Genomic DNA, 17,861 nt, shown 5'->3' with positions numbered 1-17,861 from the left:
AAGCTTTCGCTGCACCGAGAAACACGGTAGAAAGGGGGTGTTGGAAATACATACTTAACATATATGAGGCTTGGACATTCCTCAATGAGTCTTGCAACGTATTTGGCTCCAACGTCGGTAATCTGGTTGTTGTACAAGCTGTGGGGTGGCGGGGGAAATAATAAAAAAAGGAATCGGTGTTTAGATTTGTAACTTTCTAACAGCTAAACCACAGAGCCTAGGACTTGCCGATCAGAAGGTTGGCAGTTCGAATCCCCGCGACGGGGTGAGCTCCCATTGTTCGGTCCCTGCTCCTGCCAACCTAGCAGTTCAAAAGCACATCAAAGTGCAAGTAGATAAATAGGTACCACTCCAGTGGGAAGGTAAACGGCGTTTCCGTACGCTGCTCTGGTTCGCCAGAAGCAGCTTAGTCCTGCTGGCCACATGACCTGGAAGCTGTACACCGGCTCCTCGGCCAATAAAGCGAGATGAGCACTGCAACCCCAGAGTCGGTCACGACTGGACCTAATTGTCAGGGGTCCCTTTGCCTTTACTTTACCTAACAGCTACAAACCGGGTAGGGTTATCATATCAGATGCATGGGATCTGATTCCCTCCCCACAAAAAAACCCCCATTACAATTCATTTAGAGTCAGAGACCTGCTTATTTTATATGAGAACCTGGTAAATTAACTGTGCAAAAGTTCAAGAAGGAGGTTTGCAGTTTGCTTTAAGGCTCCAGTTGCCTCAATTCTGCAAAGCATGTTCTGTACTGTTCTGTATGCGCATTGCTTGCTGGATGGGAAAATATGGATCCTTATCAGTTGCACATTCTAGAGAGGCTTTGAATGGAATGCACATGCCAATGTCTATTATTCCAGTCTGCCAACACCCACTGCCTTCTTGTGCAATTCACGGAAAATTAACACCATCTTTACCTGTGACTAGACCTGCCTTGGAGCCAGCGTATGGTAAGACAGAGAAATAAACATTTCACTGCACAGCTGCAATACTGTGCCCACTCATTCGGGAACAAAACCCACTTACAACTGCAAGACGACCCAGACTGTACAGAAACTTATTTCTGTATGAGACTTCAGCGGCAAGAAAGTCACTTGCCCCAAAATGGAAAGAAGAAGAAGTCCCAGCCAAAGAAGAATGGATACAAAAACTTATGGAATACGCAGAAATGGCGGAACTTACCGGAAAAAATAAGAAATCAAACTTTATTATAAAAGAACGGAAGTGGTTTATGGAATATTTACGGATAAATTGTAAACTGATAAGGACATTGGCAGGATTTGAATCATTGAAATGTATAAACCTGAAAACCATAAATAAAATTTGTTTTTTTTTAAAAAAAGACAACTGCAAGACTCGGTGGAAAATAGTGGGAGCTGGATCCAAACGCCTTTCCTTTGTTTCCCCCGGGGCCAACACTGATGAGGGAGCGACAAGGCGATTTGGCGCAAGGCAGAGTCGCACATGAACACACAATGTTCACGAGGCTCCCTTCGGTCGTCAGGACCAGCCCCGAACGTGACAGCTATCCGAGCTCCTCATTCATACATACCCCAAATAACTCACAATTCTGTACTTGGACATCTCGTCGTAAAGCACTCTGACTCCTTGGTCTGTGATCTGGTTAACACTTAACCTGAAAAAAATTAAAGGGGCAGGCGGGAGAAAATAAATGGCTGTTTGAGATATATTAGGGGGGAAAGTAGTAGGAAAATCCTCCTTTTAGTAGGCACCGAAATGTGCTCTGTAGATTTTGTTTGCAGCATCAAAGAAATAGAACAAAACATATGTTTAGAGAAGATTGGGAAATGTTTATTGAATATACGGGGAGGAATTGTGTACACTTGAAAACCTTGGCAGCCTTAAGATAAATTCAACAGTGTCAATAAGTTTTGATGGATGTAATAATGGAATACTGAATGGTTTGGTTTACCTAAAATATGAAGGGATTTATGATATGCAAAATGAACCACGGAAAGAGAGGAAGGGAAGTCACTGATATTTTACGGATGTTTAAATGAGTATTCTAAATTGTAAAACAGAAAATTTAATAAAAATTGTTGAAAACAACTCCATGGAAGTTGGTCTGTTGACAAAAGTAAGAGAAAAGACGAAACTGGGTTTTGACTGCGTATGTTGAAACTTAATAAAATATAAGTTTTTTAAAAAAGGAAAGAGAAGAAAGGAAGAGAGCATGCTGAACCTTGCTGTTTGCTTCTCCTCCAACAAACCGTGGTTTGCTGTTTGCTTCTCCTCCAAACAAACCGTGGTTTGTTAGCCCAGCAGTCTTATACAGCGGTACCTCAGTTTCGAACGTAATCTGCTCCAGAAGACCGTTCGACTTCCAAATGTTTGGAAACTGAGGCGCAAAGGGCAGTTTGCAAATTCAATAGAGAAAAGGGGGGGGGGAGGACTCACCGGAAGCATTTATTTCTTCCGGTTTTTGGCGTTCGAAAACCGAAACGTTCGGAAACCGAAGTACCACTGTATCAGAGAAGGGCTGATGACCCTTAAGAGCAGACAGCAAGCCCAGGAACTTACCGGAGTACTGCCAGCCTACTGAAGCAAGGCATCAGCTGCTTTATCCCGTAATCATTGATGTTGTTGTTGTCCAAGTCCAGGGCCAGGCGCTTCCGGAAATGATGCATGGTGAACGAGATGGCGCTGCAGTCGGCAGAGTAGACGTTGCAGTAGGTGAGCTTGATGTAGTTGGCTCCCATGCCCTTGGCCACCCCCATGCCCACCTTCTCACTCTGAGTCTCGTAGATGCACCTCAACATCCATACGAAATTAGGCATCACTTGAATCTGCCGGTATTCCTTCAGCCTCGCCCGGGTTAGCCCCTTCAGGTGGGACTTCATGCTTTCAAAGAAATAGGTGAGGAGCACCTTCCTCTTCTTCTTGAGGGATGCAGGAGAAACCAAGTGCTGCAGGAGCTTCTGCTTCGACTTGGACAGCAAGCCGCAGAGGAAGAGGTTGGTGAAGTGGAAGTGTTCATTGTTCCGGAAAGGGTCCTCTCCTGTCGCGTGGTGCTTCTTCAGCCAACCGATCGGGAAGCAAGAACGCAGGGTGGCGTCCGAGGTGGAGCATTCGGCAAAAAAACGGAGGAGATCTTTGGCACTCACCTTCTCGTCGGTGACCAGATGCAAAGCGGTGAAGAAGGACTGCAAGGTCAAGTGCAGGAATTCGTAGGAAACTTGGTCTCCGTGGCCACCGTAGTCAGGAACCGCCCTGAGGAAACCCAGCTGCAACTCCTGCTCAGAGAGGTTGGCGAGGACTTCTTCTTGGTCAAAGACAAAGAGAGATTTCTGCATCGCCGCGTGAGCCACTCTGCTCAGAGCAAACAGCGTCTCTTTGTTGGACCTGTAGGTCTCCACTTGGCTCCTGTTGTTCTTCTTCAACAAGTTGGTCTTCTGGATCCGGTTGAGGTGGACTTCAGTCATGAGCAAGAAAATATCGGTCAAGGTCACGGTGAAATCCGGGAGCTCGTGGCTGTCAAAGGCCGAGTGAAAGTGGTCAAAGCATTTGAAGATAATCCAGCAGAACAAAGGCACTAAGCAGAGACTGCTCAGATTTGGGTTGGCTTCCAGTTGGTTCAGGACTAAGGTCCTGCACCCTTCGTCTTTGAAGAACATTTTCGTGTATTCTTTCAGGTTACTGCTGGAAAACCCTCGGAGATGTACCTTCTTCCGGACAATGTTCCGATGAACATCTGTCCCTGTCCTGGCAGTCAGGACTTTCTGAGATCCCTTCAGAAGTTTCCCGCTGAGGAGACCCACCAGCAAAGCCAGCGGGTGGATCGATTCAGTGGGGGAGCAGATCTCTGGAACGCTGTTGAGGTCAAAGTCAGAATGGATCTCATCAAAGCCGTCGAAGGTGAACAGAACCGTGTGAGGGAACTTCACGATGAAGTCAAAGACCTCTTCAGGGTCCTGGTCTGGGAAACAGTTGTACTTGAACAGGAGGTCTTTCAAACATATGGCTTCATCCTGTTTGAAGCAGCTGAACATCCGGCATCGGAAACGAAAGAAGAATTTGGCCCCTACGTCGAGTTTGTCCTTGGACCAGAGGTTTTGCATCTTTTGCAAGAGAATGGACTTCCCAATCCCTGCATCACCAAAGATATAGATCACCTCTCCAGCTTCATTGATCAGACCAACGTTGACGTCCAGCAGGTCCTCCAAGCTATTCACGTTGCTGAGTTTCTCGTTGTTGTCCTTGATAAACTCCATGATGTTGGAGGAATAAATCTCCTCAAGCAACATGTCCTCCTTCTGGGCATACGACATGATGAACTTTGTGTCTCGGCCCAATTCATCTTTAAGTTTCTGACGGTACCTGCTAACTAAAGGTAGCACTGGTTATGACAAAGAGAAATTCTAGCACAGGAGAGCCAGCATGAAGAGATACGTCATACAAAACCATTACACACAAAAAAGCAGAGAGTCAGCGTGGGATAGTGGTTAGATGATGGACTAGGACCTGGGAGATCAGGGTTCAAATCTCCGCTCAGCCATAAAGTTCACTGTGTGACCTTGGGCCCGTCACTCACTCACTCACTCACTCTCAGCCTAACCAACCTTAGTGTTGTAATGCACAGGGGGAGAATTCTGTATCTTGAGCTCTTTGGGGAAAAGTTGGGATATAAATGTAACAACCACCACAATTCTGCTGGATTCTATAAGGGTTTGGGCTTGTGTCTGCCTACAGCAGTGGTGTCCAAACTTTTTTCAAAGAGGGCCAGATTAGATGAAGTGAATGGCTAACCAAAATTGTGAACCTTTTTTTTAGGATTGAAGTTGTTGAGGATTTTACCCTGGGAAATAAAACTGCCACAGGGGCCGAATTAGGCCCCCAAAACGGACTTTGTTCATGCCTGGCCTACAGCAAAGTCACCTCTGACCCTGAGAGCACTTTCAAAGTAGCTCGTTTTATGCCATGCGGGTCTGCTGTTCAAAGAAGTGATTTCATTTTTACACAATTCAGCTCCCTAAAGTCCCCCTGCTGTTCTGTTTAATTAGTGAACCTTCTTTGGATTGTTTTGTGGGGTATTTTAAGTTCACAGGACCTCCTTCTCAGTTTTGTCTACCAGCAACTTCTGACACCAGAAATGTGCAGCAAGCCTTTGTGACAATATACATGATATATTTGAAGTAGCCATGAGATCGGCTTTCCCCAACTTGGAGCCGTGCAGGGATTTTGGTATTCAGCTTCCATCAGTCCCAAGCAGGACAGCCAGACTGGTTGGGGTCGATAGGAGTTGTGATCCAACAACCTCTTAGTGGAGGTGCAGGTCAATTCTGTGACCAGGGCAGCTGTCTACCTGCTCCATCTGGAATGCCGGCTGAGACCCTACCTGCCCACAGACTTGTCTCACCAGAGTGGTGCATGCTCTGGTTATCTCCCGCTTGGATTACTATGTGGGGCTACCTTTGAAGGTGACTGGGAAACTACAACTAATCCAAAATGCGGCAGCTAGACTGGTGACTTGGAGTCCTGAAAGACCTACATTGGCTCCCAGTACGTTTCCGAGCACAATTCAAAGTGTCAGTGCTGACCTTTAAAGCCCTAAATGGCCTCAGCCCAATATACCTGAAGGAGTGTCTTCACCCCCATCATTCAGCCCGGACACTGAGGTCCAGCTCTGAGGGCCTTCTGGCGGTTCCCTCACAGCAATAAGTGAGGTTACAGGGAACCAGGCAGAGGGCCTTCTCGGTAGTGGCACCCGCCCTGTGAAACACCCTCCCATCAGATGTCAAAGACATAAACACCTATCTGACTTTTATAGACATCTGAAGGCAGCCCTGTTTAGGGAAGCCTTTGTTTGATATTTTATCCTGTTTTTAATATTTTGCTGGGAGCTGCCCAGAGTAGCTGGAGAAACCCAGACAGATGGGCAAGGTATAAATAATAAGTTATATGATTATGATTATTATTATTACAAGCGGATTTGAGGAGGCTGCATTAGAGACTCTGCTAGAGCTCCTACGTTTCATGCACAGAGGAACAAGCCACCAGTTTCAGGCTGGGTAAATGCGAAAAGCAGGATGCAATCTGCACATGTAGTCCATTTATGGGAAGCATACCCTGAGAAACTCACCCTGCTAACCTTTATTATTTATTTCTCCTGGAAAAAGCGTTTCACCAACATTGAAGCAATGAATGATGGGATTACCCAGACAAGCTTTTTCTATAGGGAATGAAAATCTTCTAAAAGCAGGCATCCTACCTGGGTCGGTATTTTCAACGGGCTTATTACCAACGACCTCTGAAGGGCGAAACCCAATCTCTTCCAGCCACGGCTGCAGCTCATAATAAGCATCTGCTACTTGCTGCAGGATATAGACGCAGTATTCCGCCACTTCTTCTCCTTTGCTCTGCGCGAGATCCAGAATTTTGCGGACCTGCGGAAAGATCACACGAGGCGTCAAAGATCTACAGAGGCAGCGGATTAATAGGTACTCTTAAGCACTCTAGAGTCAATTGCTGTTGTGGGGCAACACATCATCTGCCTTTTTCTTTGCAGAACCAATAACAACATCCCAATGTTGCATTTTTTTCTGCATGCATGGTTTTTAATGGAGCTGAGGCTACACCACCACGTCGTGCTAAATGCCAATCGCACCAGTTGCGAGTAGAGGGACACTATCTGGCGTGACACAACAGCAGGCATTATTCAATATGTTACTGTCAGGAGCTCAGCCTACACTCGAGTAGGACCCTGGCAGAGACACAGGCCTGACTGGCATGTTCTCTCCCTCCTGGTCGATCGTTCGTGAGCTTCAAAAGCTTTCTTCTGCCTGAACATCACAGCGACCGATGCCAACAGACACCGGCACACTTAGGAATCCACAGAGTCTTCACAGCTTGCGTAACAGACCTCAGCAGCTCAGCATTTTGGCTAATCTACTTTATTTACATATAAACACACACGGAGCACTGCAACATGGCTCCCCCCCTCTCTCTAGCATCAGACAGCAAAGAGAAAGAACAAAGGACAATAGTCCCACTTCACAGAACACAGTAACACAAACATCCTGTCTCCGTCACCTCCCACTCTGGGGAGTCAAAACATATATCGTCATGTGATAGACAAAAATCCCATGACTGCAATCATGGAGCAGGAATTCTAACAGTCTGTTCTCCCAAGTTTCCTCTGTCTCTTCACTTTCTCTCACGGCTGCATTTCTTGCCTTACCCCTATTCATGACCACAATGCCAAGCAACACCTATCAGTTCTTATTGTCTATCACATGATGGTCTATGTTTTGACTCCACAGAGTGTACCACTATACTTCAGATATATGTTGAACTGGATGCGGGTGGTGCTGTGGTCTAAACCACAGAGCCTAGGGCTTGCCGATCAGAAGGTTGGCAGTTCTAATCCCAGTGACGGGGTGAGCTCCCGTTGCTCGGTCCCTGCTCCTGCCAACCTAGCAGTTCGAAAGCACGTCAAGTGCAAGTAGATAAATAGGTACCGCTGTGGTGGGAAGGTAAACGGCGTTTCCGTGTGCTGCTCTGGTTCGCCAGAAGCGGCTTAGTCATGCTGGCCACATGACCCGGAAGCTGTCTGCGGACAAACGCTGGCTCCTCTGCCTATAGAGCGATATGAGCACCACAACCCCAGAGTCATCCGCGACTGGACCTAACGCTCAGGGGTCCCTTTACCTTTACCTTTATCCTTTGGCGTAGGGTTTGGCCTGTTTGTCCAATATAGAGAGCTGAAGGGCACTGTTGGCATTTGATGGCATGCGCAGTGTTAGAAGATGAGCAATTAAATAGTCCTGCACATGAAATCTCATACCAATAACAAACTTAGTTGGTCTCTAAGGTGCTACTGGAAGGAATTTTTAAATTTTGTTTCGACTACAGCAGACCAACATGGATACCTACCTGTAACTAAAACTATGGAAGGCTTGAATACATTTCCACAAACACAGCAGGAGTCATTTTGAGCCTTGAGAATTGGCACCTTGAAGAATCTCCGAGTACACAAAACACTCTGACCGACCGCAGTGAGGGAATGAAATTTCAAATGTTGAATAACTGGTTCCTTAAGCCCATAAGCCAGAGGCAGCAGAAAACTAACAATTATTAACTGGAGAAACAGAATTAACTCCCGAGGCTGGAGGAAGGGTCAGTTATGGCCAGAATACAGGTTTTCTCTCCCTTACTGTTTAGAAAAAAAACCCCATATAAAGAATCTTTGCCTTACTGGGATGTTGGCAGGAGGAGACTATTATTCGCATGGGCTATGGCTCTGTCAGTTGGGACAAATGAGCCCAGAACCACAACAGCAAGAAGTCCACGGTCCACATGAATACAGGCTCATCTCACTTTTTGTACTGATCTTAGTATGTTGTATGGGTTAAACCACAGAGCCTAGGACTTGCTGATCAAAAAGTTGGCAGTTCGAATCCCCACGACGGGGTGAGCTCCCATTGTTCGGCCCCTGCTCCTGCCAACCTAGCAGTTCGAAAGCACGTCAAAGTGCAAGTAGATAAATAGGGAGCACGCTGGCGGGAAGGTAAATGGCATTTCTGTGCGCTGCCCTGGTTTCACCAGAAGCAGCTTAGTCATGCTTGCTACATGACCCAGAAAGCTCATTTTTGGCTCATGGTATGAACTACTGTGGGATGCGGGTGGCGCTGTGGGTTAAACCACAGAGTCTAGGACTTGCTGATCAGAAGGTCGGTGGTTTGAATCCCCGCGATGGGGTGAGCTCCCGTTGCTCGGTCCCTGCTCCTGCCAACCTAGCAGTTCAAAAGCACATCAAAGTGCAAGTAGATAAATAGGTACCGCTCTGGCAGGAAGGTAAACGGCGTTTCCGTGCGCTGCTCTGGTTCACCAGAAGCGGCTTAGTCATGCTGGCCACATGATCCGGAAGCTGTACGCCGGCTCCCTCAGCCAATAAAGCAAGATGAGAGCCGCAACCCCAGAGTCGGTCACGACTGGACCTAATGGTCAGGGGTCCCTTTACCTTTTAGTATGTTGTACTACAGAGACGAGGAAACTTTTTTGGCTCCATAGGCCAGATCTTTATCAGGATTGGCCTTGTGGTCAAAATCTGCTGTGCCGCATGATGTCACTGTGATGTCATGTGGTTGTCAGGTTGATTGCCACGCCCACCTGTCCGAATCCTTTGTGGGCTTCCCGGGCGCTCGGCCGCCACTTGGGGAAGTCAGGCAGAAGCAGGCATCCTTTATTTTGCTTCACGGAGGATAGACAAAGGGGAGACGTCCTCTCCTCCTTCCTAACGCAGCAGAAATTGACAGCAGAGAAGCGGGAACAAAGCAATAGGAGGAAGCCTTTGCAGTTGTCCCCCTGTTTTTCCACCCCCCAATGTCAGAGGTCCAAAGGGGAAACACAGGGAGGAGTGCAGAGGGCTTGAAAAGAGCAGCGCTGGGGTGAAGATGAATCATTGTCTAACCCTGGGGTCAGCAAACTTTTTCAGCAGGGGGCCAGTCCACTGTCCCTCAAACCTTGTGGGGGGCCGGAAAATATTTGGGGGAGAAAAATGAACGAATTCCTATACCCCACAAATAACCCAGAGATGCATAATAATAATAATAATAATAATAATAATAATAATAATAATAATAATAAATTTATTTATACTCCGCCCTCCCCGGCCAGAGCCGGGCTCAGGATGGCGAACACCAATAAGATCACAGTAAAAACATAATAGGGGGGAAAGGGGGGGAGAGGAAAAAAACCCAATTTAAAATACAGGTTAAAATGCAGTTTAAAATGCAGCCTCATTTTAAAGTTGCTGATAAATCAAGACCATAAGGGAAGGGAAACATAAGGGTCAGACCGAGTCCAAACCAAAGGCCAGGCGGAACAGCTCTGTCTTGCAGGTCCTGCGGAAAGATGTCAAGTCCCGCAGGGCCCTAGTCTCTTGGGACAGAGCATTCCACCACGTCAGGGCCAGTGCTAAAAAGGCCCTGGCCCTAGTTGAAACCAATCTAACCTCCTTGAGGCTTGGGACCTCCACAGTGTTGTTATTTGTGGACCTTAAGGTCCTTTGCAAGGCCTACCAGGAGAGATGGTCCTGTAGGAACGTGGGTCCTAGGCCGCATTTTAAATAAAAGGACACATTCTACTCATGTCAAAACACCAGGCAGGCCCCACAAATAACCCAGAGATACATTTTAAATAAAAGGACACATTCTACTCATGTAAAAACACACTGGGACGGGCCAGATTGAGAAGGCGATTGGGCCGCATCCAGCCCCCGGGCCTTAGCTTGCCTACCCCGGTCTAACCTCCCTGCTGGCAAATCTGAACAAACGCTCACAGAATAGTCAACCTCCTCTAACCTCCTTGCCATCGAATCCGAATACAGTGGTACCTTGGGTTAAGTACTTAATTCGTTCCGGAGGTCTGTTCTTAACCTGAAACTGTTCTTAACCTGAAGCACCACTTTAGCTAATGAGGCCTCCTGCTGCTGCTGCGCTGCCGGAGCATGATTTCTGTTCTCATCCTGAAGCAAAGTTCTTAACCCGAGGTACTATTTCTGGGTTAGCGGAGTCTGTAACCTGAAGCGTATGTAACCCAAGGTACCACTGTACAAGTCTGAAATGGATGCAGATACCTTGTCCGCTTGCGTAGGATATTGCGCTGCAATCTCAGCATCCTCGGTAGAGAAGTATTCATTCTTGATCAAGTTGTCAATCAAACACTGGGTATTACGGACTTTGCCAACCAGCAGCTCTCGGTGGACTTTCAGCAAATTAACGAAGGACGGCGGACGGGCCGCCAAAGGGCCTTGTTGAAGAATCTCTCCATTACCAGGGGGCTGAGCTTCCATCGTGATGAGAGTAAGAGGCTGCTTCTTCCAAACTCATCTTTGGAAAGCGCCAGAGGTGCGATGTAAAGTGGCCCCGGCAGCCGGCTCCATGCAAGAGGAACGATTCTGCTCGGCTTTGCTGGATCTGCAAAGAGAGGAGCACGCAAACATCCATTAAGCTGTAGGGCGACTCAGAGGAAATGTCACGGAGTCACAGGCACTAATTGGAAATTGTGGTTTTATTATTGGTTTTTATTTATTAAGTCTGGATACCACCCTTCGCTTGTAGATTCACGACATGAAATCACAATATTAATAAACACAAAATACATAATAAAAATAAGAACAAAAGCTTTCTTTTAATCTTTCGGATTATCTACAATTTTCTCTTCTATATTTACGTATTAAATTTATATCTTGTTTCTTCTTTAGCTGCTGTCAGGGAACTGCCATCAGGGCCGGAGGGAGAGAGCCAAATCCAGAGGGATTCCAGAGAGCGTCCCGGGATGGGGAGAGGCAGCCCATCTTCTGGGGAAGAGAATCAGCGTAGCACCAGTGGAGAAGGGGGGCAGATGGGGGAAGCGGCGAGGCGGTCCCATGACTCCTCGCCGGGGACAAGTGGGGAGAGTAAGGGTCCTCCGCTGCCCACACCCTCCCTGCGCAGGGAGAGTAGGAGGAGACTAGGCGTCAAAGAGCTTCTTTGCTGGAAGAAACGCCCACTGACAGATTCTGCCAGCGACTGAGACAGCCACGGGTGAGTGGCTGTCCGGACAGAAGAGGTTCACTCAGGCAACCCAGCCAGGTGTGGCGCCGGTTTACGCACGAGCAACCCCTAGAACCATTACAGCTGCCATGCCAGCAATTTACCTGGTCTGTTAGCAAATCTGAAGTTTTTCCAGGAGATTCCTTGGAATCTTGTTTTTATGATTTATGGTTGATATATCTCTCTAAAATTTTAAGTTGAAAAACCAAATGAATAAATTTATTTTAAAAAGAACAAAATAACAAAAGCCAATAATCTCCCTCTCCCACAACACAATTAAAAGGACATTGAATGGCAATCAGCCAAAGGCCTGGTTGAAGAACGTTTTTGCCTCGTAACCATATGTGTATAATGAAGGCGCCAGGCGAACTTCCTTGGGGAGAGCATTCCACAGATGGGGAGCCACTGCAGGGAAGGCCCTGTTTCCGTGTTGCCTCCTTCCACACCTCTTGAGGAGGAGGAACACAAAGAAGGACCTCAGAAGATGATCTCAGGGTCCAGGTAGATTCATATGGAAAGAGGCGGGCCTTGAGGTGCTGTGGTCCTGAGCCATTTCAAGCTTTATGGGTCAAAACCAGCACTTTGAATTGGGCCCGGAAACTAATTGGCAGCCAGTACAGTCGGACCAGGATCGGTGCAACATGCTCAAACCATCTTGCGCCAGGTTGGCAGCCCAGTTCTGCACTAGCTGAAGTTTCCAAGCCATCTTCATAGGCAGCCCTACGGATCACCCACGGCAGTAATCTAACCTAGAGGTTACCAGAGCATTTTGACCGCCCCACACGTTGGAAGGCACAAATACTGTAGTAGGAAGCAAGAAGAATTACCGACAATTGAAGAATGGAGAATGAAGTTAATGGACTATGCAGAACTAGATAAACTAACAGGAAGAATTCGAAACCGGCGGGACCAGAAATTCACAGAAGACTGGAGTAAATTTACGGACTATTTGAAAAGCATTTGTGAAGATCAGACGATGTTTGTAGGTTTGCAAGAAGTTCTGTGAGGAGTATTGTTGGAAGTATTGCAAAAACAGATAAGGGGAAGGATAATTTGTTAAGAGACTTAAAGGCAATATAAAGCTAAGAAATATATAAGAAGTGGATAAAACGGTGGATTATCAGAGGTGCTGATGGAAGTCTAAAAAGATTGTATAAGTGGTAAGTTTTGTGGTACACTTTATAATTTATATGTTAAAATCAATAAAAATTATTATTAAAAAAAAAGGAAGGCACAAATAGTACGGACAGCAGGACTGTGTGTGGCCGTCTGGATGGTGTCATAGGAACGAATCGTCACAAATGCGCAAGAAAAAGGATGTCTGGAGGCAACCATATCTTTAGTCACTGGATTCTCAGCCCATGCAACAGATTCAGCAAGGGTAGCATTTACACAACAACACAGACTGCTGGCATTCACAGAAAATTCAAGCAAGAGGTCATCCTCATCTTTTCCTGGGTCCAGATCAATCTCTGCTTCCAGTTTGCCTCCTGAGATTTCCCATATCAGCTTTTCAAAGTCATCGTCTACTGAGATGGGTGCTCCCTCTCTGATGCTTTGCGCTTCAGTGCCTGCTTTGCTGGAGACATGGGCTTCACCCCAGATGGTTTCACGTTCACTTTTGGTTTGGCTAGAATATGAAAAAGCAACTCAAGGCTGAGCAGAAAGTCTCGACTCCTCTGACCCCACGTTCTCTGGCGCTGCCTCCTGGGATCTCACCAGCAACCTCTTCGAGCTGTTAAAACACCACAATGATCATTCTAAAAGGAGAATTAACTCTCCTGAGGCACAGCTATTTCCCAACTTATGAGGACAGGTAAATTAGCAATCTTCCTAGTGCCTTGGACTACAACTCCCATCATTCCTGACAATTGGCCATGCTGGCTGAAGCTGAAGGGCACTAGGTTGAGGGAGTTGACCTATGGCTTCACACAGAAAATTGTTTCATATGGCTTGCTTCACCCTCCAGCCCAAGGAGTCTTCATAAGAGAGATGTTTCCAGATGAAGAACTGTGATGGGAAAAAGACTTCACGCTGGCCATCAGGCAATGGCTTTTTCCACCTGCCTTGCCCACCCTCCATCCCTAAGAGCCTTTCCCAGACCATGACTTTGAGAACAGCAGAAGCACCCAAGAAGAGAGGAGTTCCAGGGTATTTTAAAAAATAATGTTATAATTTGTCTGTCCTTGTTTCTAAATTTGATCCTTTTACATGGTTTTGTATGTTTTGTAGCATTTTGTGCATCATGATTTGCCATTATTTTTATTGATTACAGTTTAGTAATTCTTAAATTTGATAGTTGTTTATTTTAAAGTTATGTTTTTATTATGACTTTTTTGTATTGGATCAGATTGTTATCAGGTATATGATCTTTGCTTTTGTTTATTGGTTGCCATCAATTTGATTTTAATTAATTTTCATAATGAAATGTTTTTAGAATCGTTGGATTATCTTGATTGTTGTTAGCCGCCCTGAGCCCAGCTTCGGCTGGGGAGGGCAGGATATAAATAAAATTTATTATTATTATTATTATTATTATTATTATTATTATTATTTGGCTCGGGCCATCGGTTCATGTCCTTGGTGGATGCCAAAGCTCAGCGGTCAAGACTGCAAGCAGAATTCAATTCCTGGCGTCTCCAGGTTGGTCTGGGAAGAAGAATGGCTTCTGGAGAATTTCTGCTTTTCTGAGATAGATGGACCAATGGGGCAACTCAGCAGAAATCCACTTCCTTTATTTCTCAAGAAGGCTGAGATCCCGGAAAGTATCTTCCCCCCCACGCAAACACACACATCCAAGGCATGCGCTTGCAACATCGTTTGGAAGTAACCCAGCTAATGAATTACCACCAAGCACGCTCTCTCTGCAAAGGCACCCAGGTGATTCAGCCTCGGAGAGCATATAAAAAGTCCTCTGTGGCTTCGCTAGAGGAGAATTTTCAGCACAAAACATGGTTTGTGGTCAACTGATAATTGACCGGTACATAGATTAGCATCAGTACAATATATCTAAATAGCAGCTTGTTGACACAAAGCTCCCATAATATTTATTTAAACCCAGCGCTGTGCCTAACATTTCACAATTTGAGAATTGTATTTCGAAGGCATATTCTTTACATGTTCATCTAAACAAAATACAGTGGTACCTCGGGTTAAGTACTTAATTCGTTCCAGAGGTCCATTCTTAACCTGAAACTGTTCTTAACCTGAAGCACCACTTTAGCTAATTGGGCCTCCTGCTGCCGCCGTGCTGCCGGAGTATGATTTCTGTTCTCATCCTGAAGCAAATTTCTTAACCTGAAGCACTATTTCTGGGTTAGCAGAGTCTGCAACCTGAAGCGTATGTAACCCGAGGTACCACTATACTTCTGAAAGGCTTTTTATCTGTTTAAAAATCACTCCCAAATTATTGTTTTCCTAGCCACACTTGAGAATTACAGGCAACAGTTGTTGTTGTTGTTGTTAAGAAACAAAAAAAAAAAAACAGATTCAAAAGCTGAAAACATAATTGTGTTTCTATAGTTATAGTTGTAATCTCTGAGATAATGAAGGTGATATTAAAAGAGATGCACTCTTGCGTATATGTAAAAGCAGGCATAATGATACTTTAAAGAGGTGAGAAGACTGTTATTAACTCTCTTTTAGTTGTTTTAAGATATACAATAGCAATAAAAGCATATTTATTACAGATGCGTTTGCAGGCCTGGGCTCCTTTGGGACAAAGGTTGGGATATAAATTCATTAAGAAATAAATAAAAATGAATACAGTTCGTTCTAAATGCAAAATCGATGCCTCGATACAATTATGAACTGAAATAATCATTAATGATAAGTCAGACGGCTGTCTGGAGGGGCGCTTGGAAAACACACACGTGTTGAATGGAAGTAAATTCGCTTTTCACTTTGGAATAAAAATTTCAGGCACTCTTGAAAAGAGAAAGCCTCTGCACTGAAAGCTTTGAAATAAATAAAATTATTTCCGAGTGGTGAACAGGAAATCCTTCCTGGCAAATAGATAGGTTAAAATGGTAGGTTCTTCAAGTGATCAGAATTCACGGTTGAAATCCTTCCATTTGTTGTTGTTGTTGTTGTTGTTGAGTCGTTTAGTCGTGTCCGACTCTTCGTGACCCCATGGACCAGAGCACGCCAGGCACTCCTGTCTTCCACTGCCTCCCGCAGTTTGGTCAAACTCATGCTGGTAGCTTCGAGAACACTGTCCAACCATCTCGACCTCTGTCGTCCCCTTCTCCTTGTGCCCTCTATCTTTCCCAACATCAGGGTCTTTTCCAGGGAGTCTTCTCTTCTCATAAGGTGGCCAAAGTATTGGAGCTTCAGCTTCAGGACCTGTCCTTCCAGTGAGCACTCAGGGATGATTTCCTTCAGAATGAGAGGTTTGATCTTCTTGCAGTCCATGGGACTCTCAAGAGTCTCCACCAGCACCATAATTCAAAAGCATCAATTCTTGGCTAGTGCTTCTGGCTAAAATGTGGCTCACATGTTTGAGCTGCAAGAATTGCTCAACACAAGGATGTTACAAATTCCTGAGACAAGGGAGTGTCTCTCCCTGAAGAAACTAGAAACTCTGGGACTGCAGTTCAGGAGCATGGCTGAAATCCAGAGCACAATAAACGAACCAAAAAAAACCAAGCAAACAAACAAATAAGCAAAACCAGGTATTACTACTTATGCCGATGGAACTATTAAAAATTCTAAACCTATTACACCTATTTATGTTTTTCCTACAACTGGATAAAATCTAGGGACAACTGGATAAAATCTACATTGTGATACACAACGTAGCAGATCTATTGAACTCAATGGATCTGAATGCTGGAGAGAGAGAAATAAAAAACTAGATTAAGGGGTTGGGGAAGTCAGGCATGAAAAATTGCTCAATATCTCAGATATTTTCTCAGCTATGTGCAGAACTGAACACATGAAATTTCAGCTGTTTTCCCAGTTTCCTGGGGAAAACTTTATTTTCCCCACCACCACCAAACCTTCCTAAACCTTAGGGAAATTTCATGTACAACCTGTTAAGATTTCCTCCCTAACAAGTGAAGGATGGTAAATGTTAATTAAGAATTAAAACTTCTAAAAGCAATTCCGAGGGAAGTCGTCAATAGGCGTGGAGAAAATAACAATGTTCATAGGGAGGGAATTCCAAGGGGTAGGTGCCACAAGACACCGATTTGGGGGCAGGACAGACCTTCTGAGAAGGGGGCTTCTGCAAGGAGGTTACCGTATTTTCTGCTCTATAAGACTCACTTTTCCCCTCCTAAAAAGTAAGGGGAAATGTGTGTGCGTCTTATGGAGTGAATGCAGGCTGCGCAGCTATCCCAGAAGCCAGAAGAGCAAGAGGGATTGCTGCTTTCACTGCGCAGTGATCCCTCTGGCTGTTCTGGCTTCTGAGATTCAGAATATATTTTTTCTTGTTTCCCTCCTCCAAAAACTAGGTGCATCTTGTGGTCTGGTGCGTCTTATAGACCGAAAAATATGGTATTTTAGGTATCCGGGTCCCAAACTGTATAGGGCTTTGCACACCAAAACCAGCACCTCGAAATCAGCCCAAGTTCACTGCCAGTGAGAGAAATTATTTCTGTCTCGCCAGAGTGGTGCACGCTTTGGTTATTTCCCACTTGGACTACTGCAATGCGTTCTACGTGGGGCTACCTTTGAATATGACCTGGAAACTACAATTAATCCAGAACGCGGCAGCTAGACTGGTGACTGGGAGCAGCCGCTGAGACCATATAACACCGGTCCTGAAAGACCTACATTGGCTCCCAGTACGTTTCCGAGCACAATTCAAAGTGTTGGTGCTGACTTTTAAAGCCCTAAACGGTCTCAGCCCAGTATACCTGAAGGAGGGTCTCCACCCCCATCGTTCAGCCCGGACACTGAGGTCCAGCTCCACCCCCATCTCCGAGGGCTTTTTGGCAGTTCCCTCCCTGTGAGAAGTGAGGTTGCAGGGAACCAGGCAGAGGGTCTTCTCAGTGGTGGCACCTGCCCAATGGAACACCCTCCCATCAGATGTCAAGGAAAGACAGTGGTACCTCGGGTTAAGAACTTAATTCTTTCTGGAGGTCCGTTCTTAACCTGAAACTGTTCTTAACCTGAGGTACCACTTTAGCTAATGGGGCCTCCCACTGCCACCGCTGTGCCACCGCCATGCGACTTCTGTTCTCGTCCTGAAGCAAAGTTCTTAAGCCGAGGTACTATTTCTGGGTTAGCGGAGTCTGTAACCTGAAGCATATGTAACCTGTGGTACCACTGTAAACAACTGTCTGACTTGTAGAAGACATC

At 45.7% G+C, this 17,861-nt stretch overlaps 1 protein-coding gene across 3 annotated transcripts in view; it reads right to left on the bottom strand.

Moving 5' to 3' along the window:
• NOD1 (nucleotide binding oligomerization domain containing 1) overlaps positions 1-17,861 on the bottom strand; it is a 38,487-nt gene that overhangs the window by 18,905 nt on the left and 1,721 nt on the right. Inside the window, exons 2-6 of one of the 3 annotated variants that reach the window (XM_081881968.1) lie at positions 10,598-10,937; positions 6,230-6,404; positions 2,542-4,345; positions 1,553-1,636; positions 55-138 (exon numbers count right to left, since the gene is read on the bottom strand). In XM_081881968.1, coding sequence (XP_081738094.1) covers positions 55-138; positions 1,553-1,636; positions 2,542-4,345; positions 6,230-6,404; positions 10,598-10,813 — 2,363 coding nt within the window. In that variant the 5' untranslated portion in view covers positions 10,814-10,937. Of the gene's footprint in view, positions 1-54; positions 139-1,552; positions 1,637-2,541; positions 4,346-6,229; positions 6,405-8,980; positions 9,082-10,597; positions 10,938-17,861 lie in introns of those variants that run through there. The other 2 variants (XM_081881969.1, XM_081881970.1) reach the window with 2 other exon arrangements.

The sequence above is a fragment of the Podarcis erhardii genome, assembly GCF_964252035.2.
Source record: "Podarcis erhardii genome assembly, chromosome: 12".
Classification (NCBI taxonomy): Eukaryota; Metazoa; Chordata; class Lepidosauria; order Squamata; family Lacertidae; genus Podarcis; species Podarcis erhardii.
The sequence above is the reverse complement of the archived record's forward strand: the minus strand, read 5'-3'. Positions and strand labels throughout refer to the sequence as shown.